This window comes from Phyllobates terribilis, unplaced genomic scaffold (assembly GCF_046119375.1).
Source record: "Phyllobates terribilis strain yellow unplaced genomic scaffold, ASM4611937v1 Scaffold_4__5_contigs__length_816908805, whole genome shotgun sequence".
Classification (NCBI taxonomy): domain Eukaryota; kingdom Metazoa; phylum Chordata; class Amphibia; order Anura; family Dendrobatidae; genus Phyllobates; species Phyllobates terribilis.
The window spans coordinates 39,066,037-39,081,527 of NW_027362764.1; the positions used below are offsets into that span (position 1 = coordinate 39,066,037).

The 15,491-nt window shown below is 45.9% G+C and overlaps 1 protein-coding gene across 3 annotated transcripts in view; it reads left to right on the plus strand.

Moving 5' to 3' along the window:
- Nucleotides 1-15,491, plus strand: part of AGMO (alkylglycerol monooxygenase) — a 347,454-nt gene that overhangs the window by 34,255 nt on the left and 297,708 nt on the right. For all 3 annotated transcript variants that reach the window (XM_073676470.1, XM_073676469.1, XM_073676468.1), the window contains one exon: nucleotides 1,236-1,363. In XM_073676470.1, the coding sequence (XP_073532571.1) occupies nucleotides 1,236-1,363 (128 nt within the window). The remainder of the gene's footprint in view (nucleotides 1-1,235; nucleotides 1,364-15,491) is intronic.

The window sequence follows — 15,491 nt, forward strand, 5'->3', positions numbered from 1 at the left end:
TACTATAATACTGCCCCCTATGTACAAGAATATAACTACTATAATACTGCTCCCTATGTACAAGAATATAACTACTATAATACTGCTCCCTATGTACAAGAATATTACTACTATAATACTGCCCCCTATGTACAAGAATATAACTACTATAATACTGCTCCCTATGTACAAGAATATAACTACTATAATACTGCTCCTATGTACAGGAATTTAACTACTATAATACTGCCCCTATGTACAAGAATATAACTACTATAATACTGCTCCCTATGTACAAGAATATAACTGCTATAATACTGCCCCTATGTACAAGAATATAACTACTATAATACTGCCCTCTATGTACAAGAATATAACTACTATAATACTGCCCCTTATATACAAGAATATAACTACTATAATACTGCCCTCTATGTACAAGAATATAACTACTATAATACTGCCCCTTATATACAAGAATATAACTACTATAATACTGCCCCTATGTACAAGAATATAACTACTATAATACTGCCCCTATGTACAAGAATATAACTGCTATAATACTGCTCCCTATGTACAAGAATATAACTGCTATAATACTGCTCCCTATGTACAAGAATATAACTACTATAATACTGCCCCCTATTGTACAAGAATATAACTACTATAATAATGCCCCCTATGTACAAGAATATAACTACTATAATACTGCCCCCTATATACAAGAATATAGCTACTATAATACTGCTCCCTATGTACAAGAATATAACTACTATAATACTGCTCCCTATGTACAAGAATATAACTACTATAATACTGCCCCTATGTACAAGAATATAACTACTATAATACTGCTTCCTATGTACAAGAATATAACTACTATAATACTGCTCCTATGTACTAGAATATAACTACTATAATACTGCTCCTATGTACAAGAATATAACTACTATAATACTTCCCGTATGTACAAGAATATAACTACTATAATACTGCTCCTGTGTACAAGAATATAACTACTATAATACTGCTCCTATGTACAAGAATATAACTACTATAATACTGCTCCTATGTACAAGAATATAACTACTATAATACTTTTGTGTAACAACCAGAAGATAGATGAATATAAAATATCTGTTGTAAATAATGGCGGCATTCTTTGCTTGTTTCCGAGCTGATGATGATACATGAGAACATTATGAGGTTTTGGTCATTATATGACTTTTCGTTCCTTCCTTGGTGTTTTTCAGGCCACCGTTTATTTTATGATGATGCTGGTGCTGGAGATGATAGCGAGTTGGGCTGTGAAGGGTCAAACACTCCGGATTAATGATGGACTGACGTCCCTTTCGGCAGGAGTGATGTCTCGCCTGCCAGAGTAAGTCAAATTTTTGTTGTGGTTGGAAAAGTCTTTTTTTTTTTAGTCCCTGAACTGGAAGATCTGAGGAGTCTGGAGCCAAGGACGCTTCATTCCAGAACATCGCAGCTCATAGAACAATTTAATTCTAAATTGCAGGCGGCGCTCAGCTCTAGTGTGATGTGCGTGACATAATCTGTAATATTCTGGATTACAGGTACTTTTATAGTATTTTACATAAAACCGACAGTAAATTCATGAGCATTTACTGTAATTGGAGTTTTATGGACCTACCAAGAGTGAATTGCTGCTTGGCGAATGATCCGGGAATGAGGGGAGAAGCTCCGAGATTTATTAGTGGAAAAGCAGATCGGCCGGTGGAGGGGGGTCAGTCTACGGATTTATAAAATATTCCTTAGAAAAGCTGAAGAATTGTTTAAAGTAAAACCCTGAACTTAAAGGGGCTGTTCAGAATTAGGAAAACGTGACTCCTTTTCTTCTAGGAAGAGTCCAACATGGACATAAATACCAATATTGGTTAGGGACTCTTAAATTTAGGACTAACCCAAAGTTGGCCAAGTTTTGGATGAAACCTCATACTTTTTCTAACCATGATATGCCCGGCTTTGTCTGAATTGTTTCCAAATATCTATGACAGCCTCAGAAAATTCTGGACTTTTAGTAGCAATGTTATGGGTTGTGTGTAGTATTTCTGCTTGAGAATGAAATGGGACAGAGCTGCAGTACCACACACAACCTGCAGGCGTGAGTGACGCTGTTCTAATTATGAAAAATCATTTTAACCTGTTTAACCATCAAAACGGATGGAAACTCATATTTTATCACATTCTTGAAAGAGTAGGATATGGATAGGTCATCAATTTCAGAATACCGTAGGTGGGTCAGACACCTGGCACCTCCCCCTGCAGATCCCATTGTAGTAGAATATCACAGCTCCAAACATGATGTAGTGGCCATTGCCGGTACTGCCACTCAGATCACATTCTCTTTAGCTCTGTGATATCAGCAGTGATCGCTGGGGATACCGAGTGCTGGACCACCACACATCTACACATCTACTCTATGGATAGGTCATTAATCTCATAGTATAGGACAATCCCTTTAAATAATTCAGCATCAAACAAATGGCAGACCCCAAACACCGAATGAAGCCTGAAACTATTTATTAGCTCAGTTACAATATATTATTAAATACATTCTAATTAAAAACTTTAGTGGTTTCATGGGACCCCAAAAAATAGTGGCAAAATGTAATAAAAAAATAAATATTGTTAACAAAATAGGACACAAACCCTTTAAGGCAAACGTAGCCCCCCAGGGAGAAAAAAAAATCTTCAAAAAATATTTCCATGAATAAATTAATTTTGCCCTAAAGTGTCCAGTTTTTGCTCTTATTTTATTCCTGTTGCTCCCCTGAGTTTTCCATATTTTTTTTTTAAATCCACCATATGTTTCCAGAGATATGGGCCTCTTAATTTTATTCTAATTTGTATTTTGCTTATGAGGGGGCGTGGCTCATAGGGTAATTATTCGGTGCAGCCTAAAGACACGCCCCCGAGGATCTTGTAAGCAACGTCTTCTTGTAAAGACCATAAAAATTAGCATTAAACAAAAAGTCCAGCTCTATGGATCCGTTTGGCGGATTAAAAAAAAAAAAATGGTGTACCCAAGAGAGCAGAAGGAATAAAAAAGAGCAAACACTGGCCACTCTTGACCTGGTGACAATGTCACGGGTGTGTCAGATGTAACAAACAGTGGCTCTGCATCTGGTGAAAGAGGGTCACTGCATTAAGCATTGCAGACGCCCTTCTTAATCCTTCTGACTCTTGCACCCAGCGTCAACCTCCCTCCTGCTCTGATTGTCACACCCTGGTTGGGGTGTTTATAAACTCTCAATCTGCTTCAGGGACTTGCTGGTGATATTCACATTTTCCCTTGTGAAGGCTTGGAGTTTTTGCAGTCGGCTTAGCTTCCTCTCTGGTTCCCTTGGAGGACATTTGGTGTTATCTCTCTGGTGTCTGCTCAAGCTAAGTTTTCCCCCTTTGTTTGTCTCCCTTGTTGTCTTTAGTTTATAGTGAGGACTGACCATTGCTCATCCCCTCCCCCTCCCTATTCAGGGCCTATCTCTAGGGATATACAGGGCTTAGGTTTCCTGCTCTGCGATTGGTGTGGAACCAATACAGGGACGGTAGGGTAGGCAGGGTGTTATTAGATCTGCCTAGGGGTCTCCACTCCCCCTTTCCCTAGTGTCTGGGCTTCCTTTCCCTCATCCCTTCGTGTTGCACTTAGTCTTTCCCACACTGTACGTGACAGAAAGGTCCTCTTTAAAGGGGTTTCTCTGAACTTTTAGAATGGTAACCTATTGGTAGGATAGACTATTTGTATCAGATGAGTGGGGGGGGGATCCAATCCTCACACCCTCACTGATCAGCTGATTAAAGGTTATGTAGAGCACCTTAAAGAGAATCTTTCAGATTTTAACTATGTAACTCGAGAGCAGTAGAGTGCAGGGGCAGAGACCCTGATTCCAGCAATGAGACCCTTATTAGGCTGAGTGCTGTTGTTTCAATGCTTTTTCAGCAGGAGATTATCACTCCTGGTCCAAACTCACCCCCTCCACTGATTATCAGCTTTCTATCAATATACAGTGCACACAGGAAGCTGCCAATCAGTGGTGTGTGCGTGGTTATACAGAGCTCTGCTAGATCTGCGGCAATCAGTGATTGTATCAAATAAAAGCATGCAGCCCAGAAAGTGACACTTCACTCTGGAATCAGGGTCTCTGCCCCTACATTGTGCTGCTCTCGGACCACATAGCAAAACCCTGCTGACAGATTCCCTTTAAGCAGCACAGCGCCATACATTGTGTAGTGGACATGAGTGGTACTGCAAGCTCTCTCCCATCCACATGTATTATAGAGTACTTATAGTACCATTGGATGCAGCAGTACCTCTCAGACCAGATCTCACTTAATACAGACCCTAGACCCAATTTTACATTGAAGAAAATAAACTAGACCCCCCAATAAAAACTCAAAACCAGACCCTCTAAATAAAGACCTTAAATCAAAACCCTTAATTCAGACCTCCGACCCACCCTTCTATAACTTCCAGACCGCCCCCTTATCATAGACCTCAGATATCTCCCTCCATACTACCTATTTCCTCTTCACTACTGGGGGTGCCATGGAGTATGGAGGAGTGCAGAAATTCTTGCCTGAGTGATCAGCTGAATATATATGCATTAAAGAGGGGTCAATGATGTAGCGGAGCCGAATCTGTTGTGCAGTTGCATTGTGAACCCTCACCGAACTCTGCCCTATTTCTAAAAACAGCGCCACTCTTTTGCATAGGACATATCTGGTATTGCAACCCAGTCAAATTCAAGAGAATGGAGTTGCAATACCAGACACAACCTTATAGGCGAGAGTGGCGCTGCTTCCAGACCAAAGAAGTTCTATTTTGCTAATGTAACAATCACTTTGTCACACATCGCTATGTGACAATGACCTGTGACTGGCGGCAAACTCGGCTCTGCTACATAGACAAATGCAGCGGTCAAACGGGCTTACGATAAAGCCCTGGCATGATCCACCCTGATATTTCATGCCGGCAGCAGTCTTGGCAGCGGCGGCTCTGTGCGCAGGACGTATTCGCCTCCTCCATGTGTAATGTCACTTCATTACTCCGCGTGGAGCCGCCGCATTTATTCTGGATTTTGCACTAACTGCGTAGAAACAATCCGTAATTGATGAGCTGCGAGGGACGTTCTGGAGCAGATAACTCCCCACAGGTGCTGGATTTGTCATTCTGCACGACTCCTACAAAGCCGCTGAGTACTAAACCCGGGTCCACCCTCCCTAACAAATTGAGCAGCTGAATTCCCCGGGAACGGCAATTATCCGGGACGCTGAGCTTTGTATTCAACACGTTTTCTATTCTCGTTATGTGAAACAAACCACGGACAGAGAAAAGATGAAGAGCCTGAACGCTAGAAGAAAAAAAAAGAAACAATGTAGCAGAGCTGAGTTTGTCAGACGCAGAGAGCTGTGTTTGTCAGATGTAGCAGAGTTGAGTTTGTTAGATGTAGCAGACCTAAGTTTGTCAGATATAGCAGACCTGAGTGTGTCACATCATGTAGCAGACCTGAGTTTGTCAGAAGTATTAGAGTTGAATTTGGCAGATTAGAGCTGAGTTTGTCAGATGTTGCAGAGCTGAGTTTGTCAGATGTAGCAGAGCTGAGTTTGTCAGATGTAGCAGAGCTGAGTTTGTCAGATGTAGCAGAGCTTATTTTCTCAGATGTAGCAGAGTTGAGTTTATCTGAAGTATTAGATCTGAGTTTGTCAGATGTAGCAGAGCTGAGTTTGTTAGATATAGCGGAGCTGAGTTTGTTAGAAGTATTAGCGCTGAGTTTGTTTGATGTAGCAGAGCTGAGTTTATCTGAAGTATTAGAGCTGGGTTTGTCTGATATAGCAGAGCTGAGTTTATCAGATGTAGCAGAGCTGAGGTTTTCAGATGTAGCAGAACTGAATTGATTGGACGTTTCAGAGCTGAGTCTGTCAGATGTGGCAGAGCTGAGTTTTTCAGATGTAACAGAACTGAATTGATTAGATGTAACAGAGCTGAGTCTGTGAGATGTGGCAGAGCTGAATTTTTCAGATGTAGCAGAGCTGAGTCTGTTACATAGTTACATAGTTACATAGTTTATAAGGCCGAAAAAAGACAAGCGTCCATCCAGTTCAGCCTATTTCTTGTGCACTGCAGCTATTCCGCTATTCCTATACCATGAGGTATAGGCCAATTTACATCATTGAGGAAAAATTCACTTCCCGACACCAATCTGGCAGTCAGATTAAATCCCTGGATTAATTAACTATCACTAAGCATAAGATGTAATTTTATTGTTCTCAAGAAAGGCGTCCAGGCCTCTCTTGAACTCATTAAGTGAGTTGGACATCACCACTTCCTCTGCCAGAGAGTTCCAGAGTCTCACGGCTCTGACCGTAAAGAATCCCCTTCTATGCTGGTGCAGGAACCTCCTTTCCTCCAGACGCATAGTGTGCCCCCTCGTCTTTGTCACCATCCTTGGTATAAACAGGTCTTGGGTGAGATCTCTGTACTGCCCCCTGATGTATTTATACATGTTTATGAGGTCTCCCCTAAGCCTTCTCTTTTCCAATGTAAATAGGCTTAATTTTGACAACCTCTCTGGGTATTCTAGTCCCTCCATTCCCTTTATTACCTTAGTCGCCCTCCTTTGTACCCTCTCTAGCTCCAATATGTCTTTCCTGAGCACCGGAGCCCAGAACTGTGCACAATGTTCTAAGTGCGGCCTTACCAGCGCTTTATACAGAGGAAGAACAATGTTCTCATCATATGCCCCTATTCCTCTTCTGATGCATGCCATGACTCTATTTGCCTTCGCAGCTGCTGCCTGACACTGGGCACTCCAATTTAATTTGCTATTAACCAAGACGCCCAGGTCCTTCTCCATGTCAGATTTCCCCAACGGTTTCCCATTTAATATGTATGGGTGACTGCTGTTTTTCTTTCCCATGTGCATGACCTTACATTTATCGGCATTGAACCCCATTTGCCATTTTTTAGCCCAACTCCCCAATTTATCCAAATCCTCCTGTAGCTGTGCCCTATCCTCATCTGTATTAACTACTTTACAAAGTTTAGTATCATCTGCAAATATTACTATTTTACTCTGCAAACCTTCCACTAGATCATTAATAAATATATTACATAATATAGGGCCCAAGACAGACCCTTGAGGCCCCCCGCTAGTAACCCTGACACCCCCTGAGGTTACTCCATTGATAACCACCCTCTGCTTTCTATCACTCAGCCAGCTATTTACCCACTTGCACACATTATCCCCCAGGCCAAGCATTCTCATTTTATATACCAACCTTTTGTGTGGCACGGTATCAAACGCTTTGGAGAAGTCCAGGTCTACAACATCCACTGACTCTCCCCGGTCCAGCTGTGAGCTCACCTCCTCGTAGAAGGCGATCAGGTTTGTTTGGCAGGAGCGATCCCTCATGAATCCATGTTGATATGGAGTTAGACAGTTATTATCATTAAGATATTCTACAATAGCATCTCTAAGAAATCCTTCAAACAATTTACCCACCACAGATGTTAAGCTGACTGCTCTATAGTTCCCAGGGTCACTTTTAGACCCCTTTTTGAATATTGGTACCACATTTGCTTGGCGCCAGTCTAGTGGGACAGTCCCTGTCCATAAAGAGTGCTTGAATATAAGATACAGCGGTCTGTCTATCACATTTCTTAATTCTTTTAGTACCCGGCGGTGTATGCCATCTGGGCCTGGTGACTTGTCTATTTTGATATTATTTAGGCGTTTCTGAACTTCCTCCTGGGTTAGGTGGGTGATATTTAGCGGACGGTTTACTTTATCACTCTGCATTTCCTCCGATAAATTGTTTTCTTTTGTGAAAACAGTGGAGAAGAAGCTATTGAGTAGGTTTGCTTTACCCTCATCGCCCTCTATGATTTTACCCAGGTTATTTTTCAATGGGCCAACTCCATCAGTTTTAATCCTTTTACTGTTTATATAGTTAAAGAACAGTTTGGGATTCGTTTTACTTTCCTTGGCAATTGGTCTCTCTGTCTCCTCTTTTGCTATTCTTATTTGTTTCTTACAGATTTTGTTTTTTTCCCTATAAGATATTAGCGCTTCCTCGCTGCCTTCTTGTTTAAGTTTACCGAAAGCCCTTTTTTTGTTTTTCATTGCCCTCTTGACTTCCTTATTTAGCCACATTGGCTTCCTCCTATTCCTAGCCCTTTTATTCCCATAAGGTATGTACCTTCTACAGTGACTATGTAGGACTGTTTTGAAAATTTCCCCTTTTCTATCCGTGCTCCTATTACTGAAGATACTATCCCAGTCTATAAGGTGAAGGGCATCTCTTAGCTGATCAAACTTTGCCCTCCTGAAGTTCAGTGTTTTTGTGACTCCCTTGCTGGGCACCCTACTGAAGCACATGTGGAATTGTATAATGTTGTGGTCACTATTTCCCACTGTTAGATGTAACAGAACTGAATTGATTAGATGTAGCAGAGCTGAGTCTGTGAGATGTGGCAGAGCTGAATTTTTCAGATGTAGCAGAGCTGAGTCTGTTAGATGTAACAGAACTGAATTGATTAGATGTAGCAGTGCTGAGTCTGTTAGATGTAGCAGAACTGAATTGATTAGATGTAGCACAGCTGAGTCTGTCAGATGTGGCAGAGCTGAGTTTGTCAAATGTGGCAAAGCTGAGTTTGTCAGAAGTATTAGAGCTGAGCTTGTTAGATGTAGCAGAGCTGAGTTTGTAGAATGCATCAAAAATGAGTCTGATGTATCACAGTGCGTATTATGAGATGTATCAAACCTTATTTTGCAGAATGTAGGAAAAATTTCTTCGATGTTGCAGCGTTTAGGTACACTTTTTATATATAAGGGTACAAGGTAAAGAAGGAAATCATGGCTTCTTTTGTTTTAAAAACATAACAAACAAACAAACAAAAAGAACAGCAGCACCACAGCACCACCCCAGTGTAACTGTCAGGTCCGGTATTGCTGCTTGGTTCCATCAAAGTGAATGGTTTCATTACCACACACAGAATGTGATGTGAAGGAGGCTTTGTTTTATAGATGTAGCGGAGTTTATAGCCTTTTTTTTACTCTTTACTGTGGTGCAAATTTTGCTTTGGCCTTTGATACTAGAGAGGGGGGTCTTGTTATAGCATTTTTTTTCTATTGGGCACACTGGCTAACTCCCCCAGAACATACGAGAGGTTCTCAAAACTAGGTGAGACCCACCAGACTCCCGGAAAAGTCAGAAATCTCTCATTTTCTGCCAAATCTGCCTGAAACCTCAAAACATCCCAGCTATTCTTCAAGGATTCTTCATTTAGGAAGAAAGCGAATGACAAGGGAAGGGCATAGGATGGACACGTGGCTTCCAAAAGAGGTGAAATTACATCCAAAATCTGCCCGCGCTCGAGGCAAAGTATACTGACCAAAATGACCAAATTGTGCGAAAAATTGGGAAGTTGTCTGTGTGTGTTAGGGTGGTGAGAACCTGTCAGGACTCCTCTCCGTACATGAACTCTATAGGAGTTTCCACCAAGTTGATCTGAGTCGAAGTGACTGTTGGCTCACAGCCTGTCCTACCAGGCCACTATGAGCCTCAGGGAGGCCACCATCTACCGCAGCCGGACTGGCACAAGTACCAGATGTGGGGTTGTATTAGTCTCTTACAATCAAATTGTGCATCCATCAGTCATTGTGGCTTCTACACCATTACCTTTCTGGAATCCTGTCTCTCTACAGGAAGTGGAGTGGGGTTTTTGTTTCTCTAGAGAAAGTGTGGTAGGGTCTTTCACTCTATAAAGAAGTGAGGCAAATCTTCATTTTTCTAAAAGAAGTCAGAAGTACAGTACAGACCAAAGGTTTGGACACACCTTCTCATTTAAAGATTTTTCTGTATTTTCATGACTATGAGAATTGTACATTCACACTGAAGGCATCAAAACTATGAATTAACACATGTGGAATTATATACTTAACAAAAAAGTGTGAAACAACTGAAAATATGTCTTATATTCTAGGTTCTTCCATGTAGCCACCTTTTGCTTTGATGACGGCTTTGCACACTCTTGGCATTCTCTTGATGAGCTTCAAGAGGTAGTCACCGCAAATGGTCTTCCAACAATCTTGAAGGAGTTCCCAGAGATGCTTAGCACTTGTTGGCCCTTTTGCCTTCACTCTGCGGTCCAGCTCACCCCAAACCATCTCGATTGGGTTCAGGTCTGGTGACTGTGGAGGCCAGGTCATCTGGCGTAGCACCCCATCACTCTCCTTCTTGGTCAAATAGCCCTTACACAGCCTGGAGGTGTATTTGGGGTCATTGTCCTGTTGAAAAAAAAATGATGGTCCAACTAAACGCAAACCGGATGGAATAGCATGCCTCTGCAAGATGCTGTGGTAGCCATGCTGGTTCAGTATGCCTTCAATTTTGAATAACTCCCCAACAGTGTCACCAGCAAAGCACCCCCACACCATCACACCTCCTCCTCCTTGCTTCACGGTGGGAACCAGGCATGTAGAGTCCATCCGTTCACCTTTTCTGCGTCGCACAAAGACACGGTGGTTGGAACCAAAGATCTCAAATTTGGACTCATCAGACCAAAGCACAGATTTCCACTGGTCTAATGTCCATTCCTTGTGTTCTTTAGCCCAAACAAGTCTCTTCTGCTTGTTGCCTGTCCTTAGCAGTGGTTTCCTAGCAGCTATTTTACCATGAAGGCCTGCTGCACAAAGTCTCCTCTTAACAGTTGTTGTAGAGATGTGTATGCTGCTAGAACTCTGTGTGGCATTGACCCGGTCTCTAATCTGAGCTGCTGTTAACCTGCGATTTCTGAGGCTGGTGACTCAGATAAACTTATCCTCAGAAGCAGAGGTGACTCTTGGTCTTCCTATCCAGGGGCGGTCCTCATATGAGCCAGCTTCTTTGTAGCGCTTGATGGTTTTTGCAACTGCACTTGGGGACACTTTCAAAGTTTTCCTAATTTTTCGCACTGACTGACCTTCATTTCTTAAAGTAATGATGGCCACTCGTTTTTCTTTACTTAGCTGCTTTTTTCTTGCCATAATACAAATTCTAACAGTCTATTCAGTAGGACTATCAGCTGTGTATCCACCAGACTTCTGCACAACACAACTGATGGTCCCAACCCCATTTATAAGGCAAGAAATCCCACTTATTAAACCTGACAGGGCACACCTGTGAAGTGAAAACCATTTCTGGTGACTACCTCTTGAAGCTCATCAAGAGAATGCCAAGAGTGTGCAAAGCAGTCATCAAAGCAAAAGGTGTCTACTTTGAAGAACCTAGAATATAAGACATATTTTCAGTTGTTTCACACTTTTTTGTTAAGTATATAATTCCACATGTGTTAATTCATAGTTTTGATGCCTTCAGTGTGAATGTACAATTTTCATAGTCATGAAAATACAGAAAAATCTTTAAATGAGAAGGTGTGTCCAAACTTTTGGTCTGTACTGTAAGTCTTTGTCTCTCTACAGGATATAGAGGTGGTTCTGTCTTTCTACAGGAAATGGGGCTGGGCTTCGTCTCTACAGGAAGTAGAGGTGGTTCTGTCTTTCTACAGGAAGTAGAGGTGGTTCTGTCTTTCTATACGAAATGGGGCTGGTCTTTGTCTCTCTATAGGAAATGGGGCGGGTCTTTGTCTCTATAGGAAATAGGGTGGGTCTTTGTCTATATACAGGAAATGGAGGTGGTTCTGTTTCTCTACAGGAAGTAGAGATGGTTCTGTCTTTCTACAAGAAATGGGGCTGGGCTCCGTCTCTACAGGAAGTAGAGGTGGTTCTGTCTTTCTATACGAAATGGGGCTGGTCTATGTCTCTCTATAGGAAATGGGGCGGGTCTTTATCTCTCTATAGGAAATGGGGCGGGTCTTTGTCTCTATAGGAAATAGGGTGGGTCTTTGTCTATATACAGGAAATAGAGGTGGTTCTGTTTTTCTACAGGAAGTAGAGGTGGTTCTGTCTTTCTACAGGAAGCAGAGGTGGGTCTGTCTCTCTGTAGGAAATAGGACAGGTCTTTGTGTCTACAGGAAGTAGAGGTAGATCTGTCTCCATTCAGGAAGTAGAGGTGGGTCTGTCTCCATACAGGAAGCAGAGGTGGTCTGTCTCCATACAGGAAGTAGAGGTGGGTCTGTCTCCATACAGGAATCAGACATGGGTCTGTCTCCATACAGGAAGTAGAGTTGGGTCTGTCTTCTTACAGGAAGAAGAGGTGGGTCTGTTTCCATACAGGAAGTAGCGGTGGGTTTGTCTCCCTACAGGAAGTTGGGGTGGGTCTTTGTCTCTATGCAGGAAATGGGGCGTGTCTTTGTCTCTACAGGGAGTAGAGGTGAATCTGTCTCTACAGGATGTAGAGATGGGTCTGTCTCTCTATGGGAAGCAGAGGTGGTTCTGTCTTTCTACAGGAAGTAGAGGTGGTTCTGTCTCTCTATGGGAAGCAGAGGTGGTTCTGTCTTTCTAGAGGAAGTAGAGGTGGTTCTGTCTTTCTACAGGAAGTAGAGGTGGGTTTGTCTCTCTGCAGGAAATGGGGAGCGTCAATGTAGCAGCCCGAGGACTCGGCTGCTACAGGGGTATTGCACCTCGAACCAGAGGTGTGGTATTCCACTCCCGGGTAAGGATGGAGTGTGGGACTGAGCTCAGTAGCTGCATGCACTACACTCATCCCATTTCCGGGGGACAGAACAACGGTACTCCCACTAGGTAGATGTGCAGGTACGACAGCGTCTGTCCCTGGCTGGAGTGGGAGGGGGGGAGGAACATCCCAGTAGTGTAGGAGCAGACAGGGGAGGGACTCTGGGCATAGGAAGGAGCCCATTGGGTGCTAGTCACCTGGGCTCGGGTGTCAGAGGGAGTATAAAAGGTGGGCACCATCTTGAGACAGGGTTGAGTCAGAGGAGAAGCTGAGAGAGAGTTCAGCCAGAGAGGGCTGACAGGGAGCTGTGGCTCCGGCTGGGCCCAGCTCCAGGGCCAGGCCTGAAGCAGAGAGAAGGAAGAAGAGAGGCCCAGAGACACAAGGAGAGAGGGAACCCTGAGATCCCACAAGAGAACAAGTTAACGGGTGAAGGGTTGGCAGAAAAGGGTACCGGATCCCAAACTGGCAGAGGCTAATCATCCTTAGCCAGGAACCGGAGGTCGTGGACAAGCTTTGGCGCGACCCCTCACCATATCCACCAGGAAGGCAGACCACGCATAGGGTCAGGGAAGCCGGGAAAGGTTTCGCCACCAAAAGATCCGAGGGAGCCGGACATAGGTGGGTCCCTGGTGAGAACGGCCTGTAGGAAGGAAGAGAGGGGAGCTCAGGACCACGCTCTGGAACTGCCTGGGAGTTGGCCGAGTCCCGCACCTGGTGGATGCAGCACGGCTCGGGTGGTCACTGCTGGCCAAAGTGACCGGAGCAACACCTGTGAGTAAAAGCCTTGAAACTGCACCACACGTCTCTGAGCTTCCTTGCTGCACCATCACTACCACTATCATCCACATCTGCTGCCCTGGGGCCATACCCCTCCCGTTGGGGGTTATACCATCTACGCTGCACAACCATATCACCGGCCTCAGCGGTCTGCCCTGCAGCGGCGGTCTCATGACCGCATTCAACGGGTGGCGTAGTCGAACATTTCTAACATCTACTGCTAATACACCGCCACTCAGTTTGACACCCTGGGCACGGACCGGGTCACCGCCACGAGACTACTACTCCCATCGGATCCGGCTCCGGGTAAGCCCTCCCCCGTGCGTGCGATGCTGCACGACGAAGACCCAGGGGCGCGTCAACTTTGGCGTAGTCGGCAGGATTTCGTGCCCGCAACTACCGGGTACTGCGTGCCTGAAGAAAAGCTTATATGTACCGTAAGAAGAAGTCTCTCGCCAATTCCAGAGGGTCCCCGCCATCGGACGCCATCTCGGGTCGTTTCCCGCCACTTGTCCGCCATCTGCAGCCTTTTCCCGCCATCCACAGAGTTTCCCGCCATTAGGAGACGATTCCCGCCATCTGAGACGATTTCCCGCCCTGGCAGAGAGGACGCCATTATGGGCGTGCCAGAGGGTGGCAAGAGACCACCTCCCATCGTGGGCCTGGTCCCAGAAGAGCGCCAAAAGCGGAGACCGCCCCCTCCAGCAGAGACTGCAATGATAGAGATGTCCATCAGAGCGAGGGGTCTGCCCCTGGAACTGACAATCACCAAGTGGCCCCAGGACCACCCTCAGTATGGGCGGATCAAGAACAAAAGAGAGAGGATGGGTGCAGCCTGGAGGAGTCTGGAAAGATCGCACCCGGAGATGGAGGGAGAGTCAGGCAGCACCGACCCTCTGGTCAGGAGCCTGTTGCAGGCCGCCACCCCAGAAGGCCTGGTGGAGATCCTGGCACAGCTCCCCAAAGATCGGGAGCATGCACAGACCGCGCTGGAGGGCTTGGCTCGGAAGATGGCCCGAGTGCAGCAAGAAGTGCTGGCCGAGTGGAGCAGAGAAATGGCCCTGCAGGCTGGAACCCGCCAGCAAAGGACGCCACCCGGGACGAGGAGTCTGTCTGCCTCTGAGGATGGTGCAGGAGGGACGAAGGCCGGAGACGACGCCGTGGAAGGAGCTGAAGAGATGGAAGCAGGTAAAGGGGACGTCACCACCCCAGGCCTAGTAGCCGTGAGCCTGCCCCAGCTCCCCGTCGCAGAGCCCAAAATCCCCCTTACCGTGCCCGTTGCTGCACCGCCACCGCTCCAAACTAGGCCTCAAGCGGCAGGAGCCGCGGCCACGCCCCTTGTGACGTCACGCGCCTTAATCCAGAGCGCGGCCAAGCAGGAAACGCCACCGGCCTGGTCGCAAGGCCGAGTACCCCCGGGCACCGCCGTATCCACAGTGCCCTTCACCTTCAGAGTGCCACCGGCCTGGTCGCAAGGCCTGGTGAATCCGGGCGCCGCTACCACCACCGCGCCCTCGACCTCCACAGTGCTGCCCTTAGGTGAAGACCTGTTCGCACAGCATACTTGCCCGGATGGGCAGCCCTTTGAATGGCCACCGGAGTACCTCAGTCCCCGACTCCGGAAGGAAAGGCCCCTGTGTGAGCCCCTGATCCCGGCTCCGGCGCCCGCCAAGATCACCCCACTCCCGTTGGAGGAGGCGCAGTTCGCATGGGACCCCACCGGTGAAAACCTCATGGGGTTCACCCAAGAGACCCGGGCGGCCGCAGCCCAGCGTGCGGAGTGCTGCCGACAACAACTAGAGGTCTTCAACAAAGAACGGCGAGAGAGGCGGGTCCGCGAGGAGCGGCTGCAGGTCCAAAGTGCGGAGCAGAAAAGCCGGACCCGGCGAAACCCCCGTGCAGCCCACGGTCCCCGCGCCACCGGGACTGTAATCAAGTTCCAACTGGAGCACGGTTGGGGCTTTATCAGGGATCACAGAACCCCCGGCGACGTCTTTGTTACCCGCAGGGATGTCGAGTCCCATCTGCCAGAGGGACACCGTGGACGTGACCTTTACCTGGGTGACGAGGTCACCTTCACCCGGCATCAGTGTGCA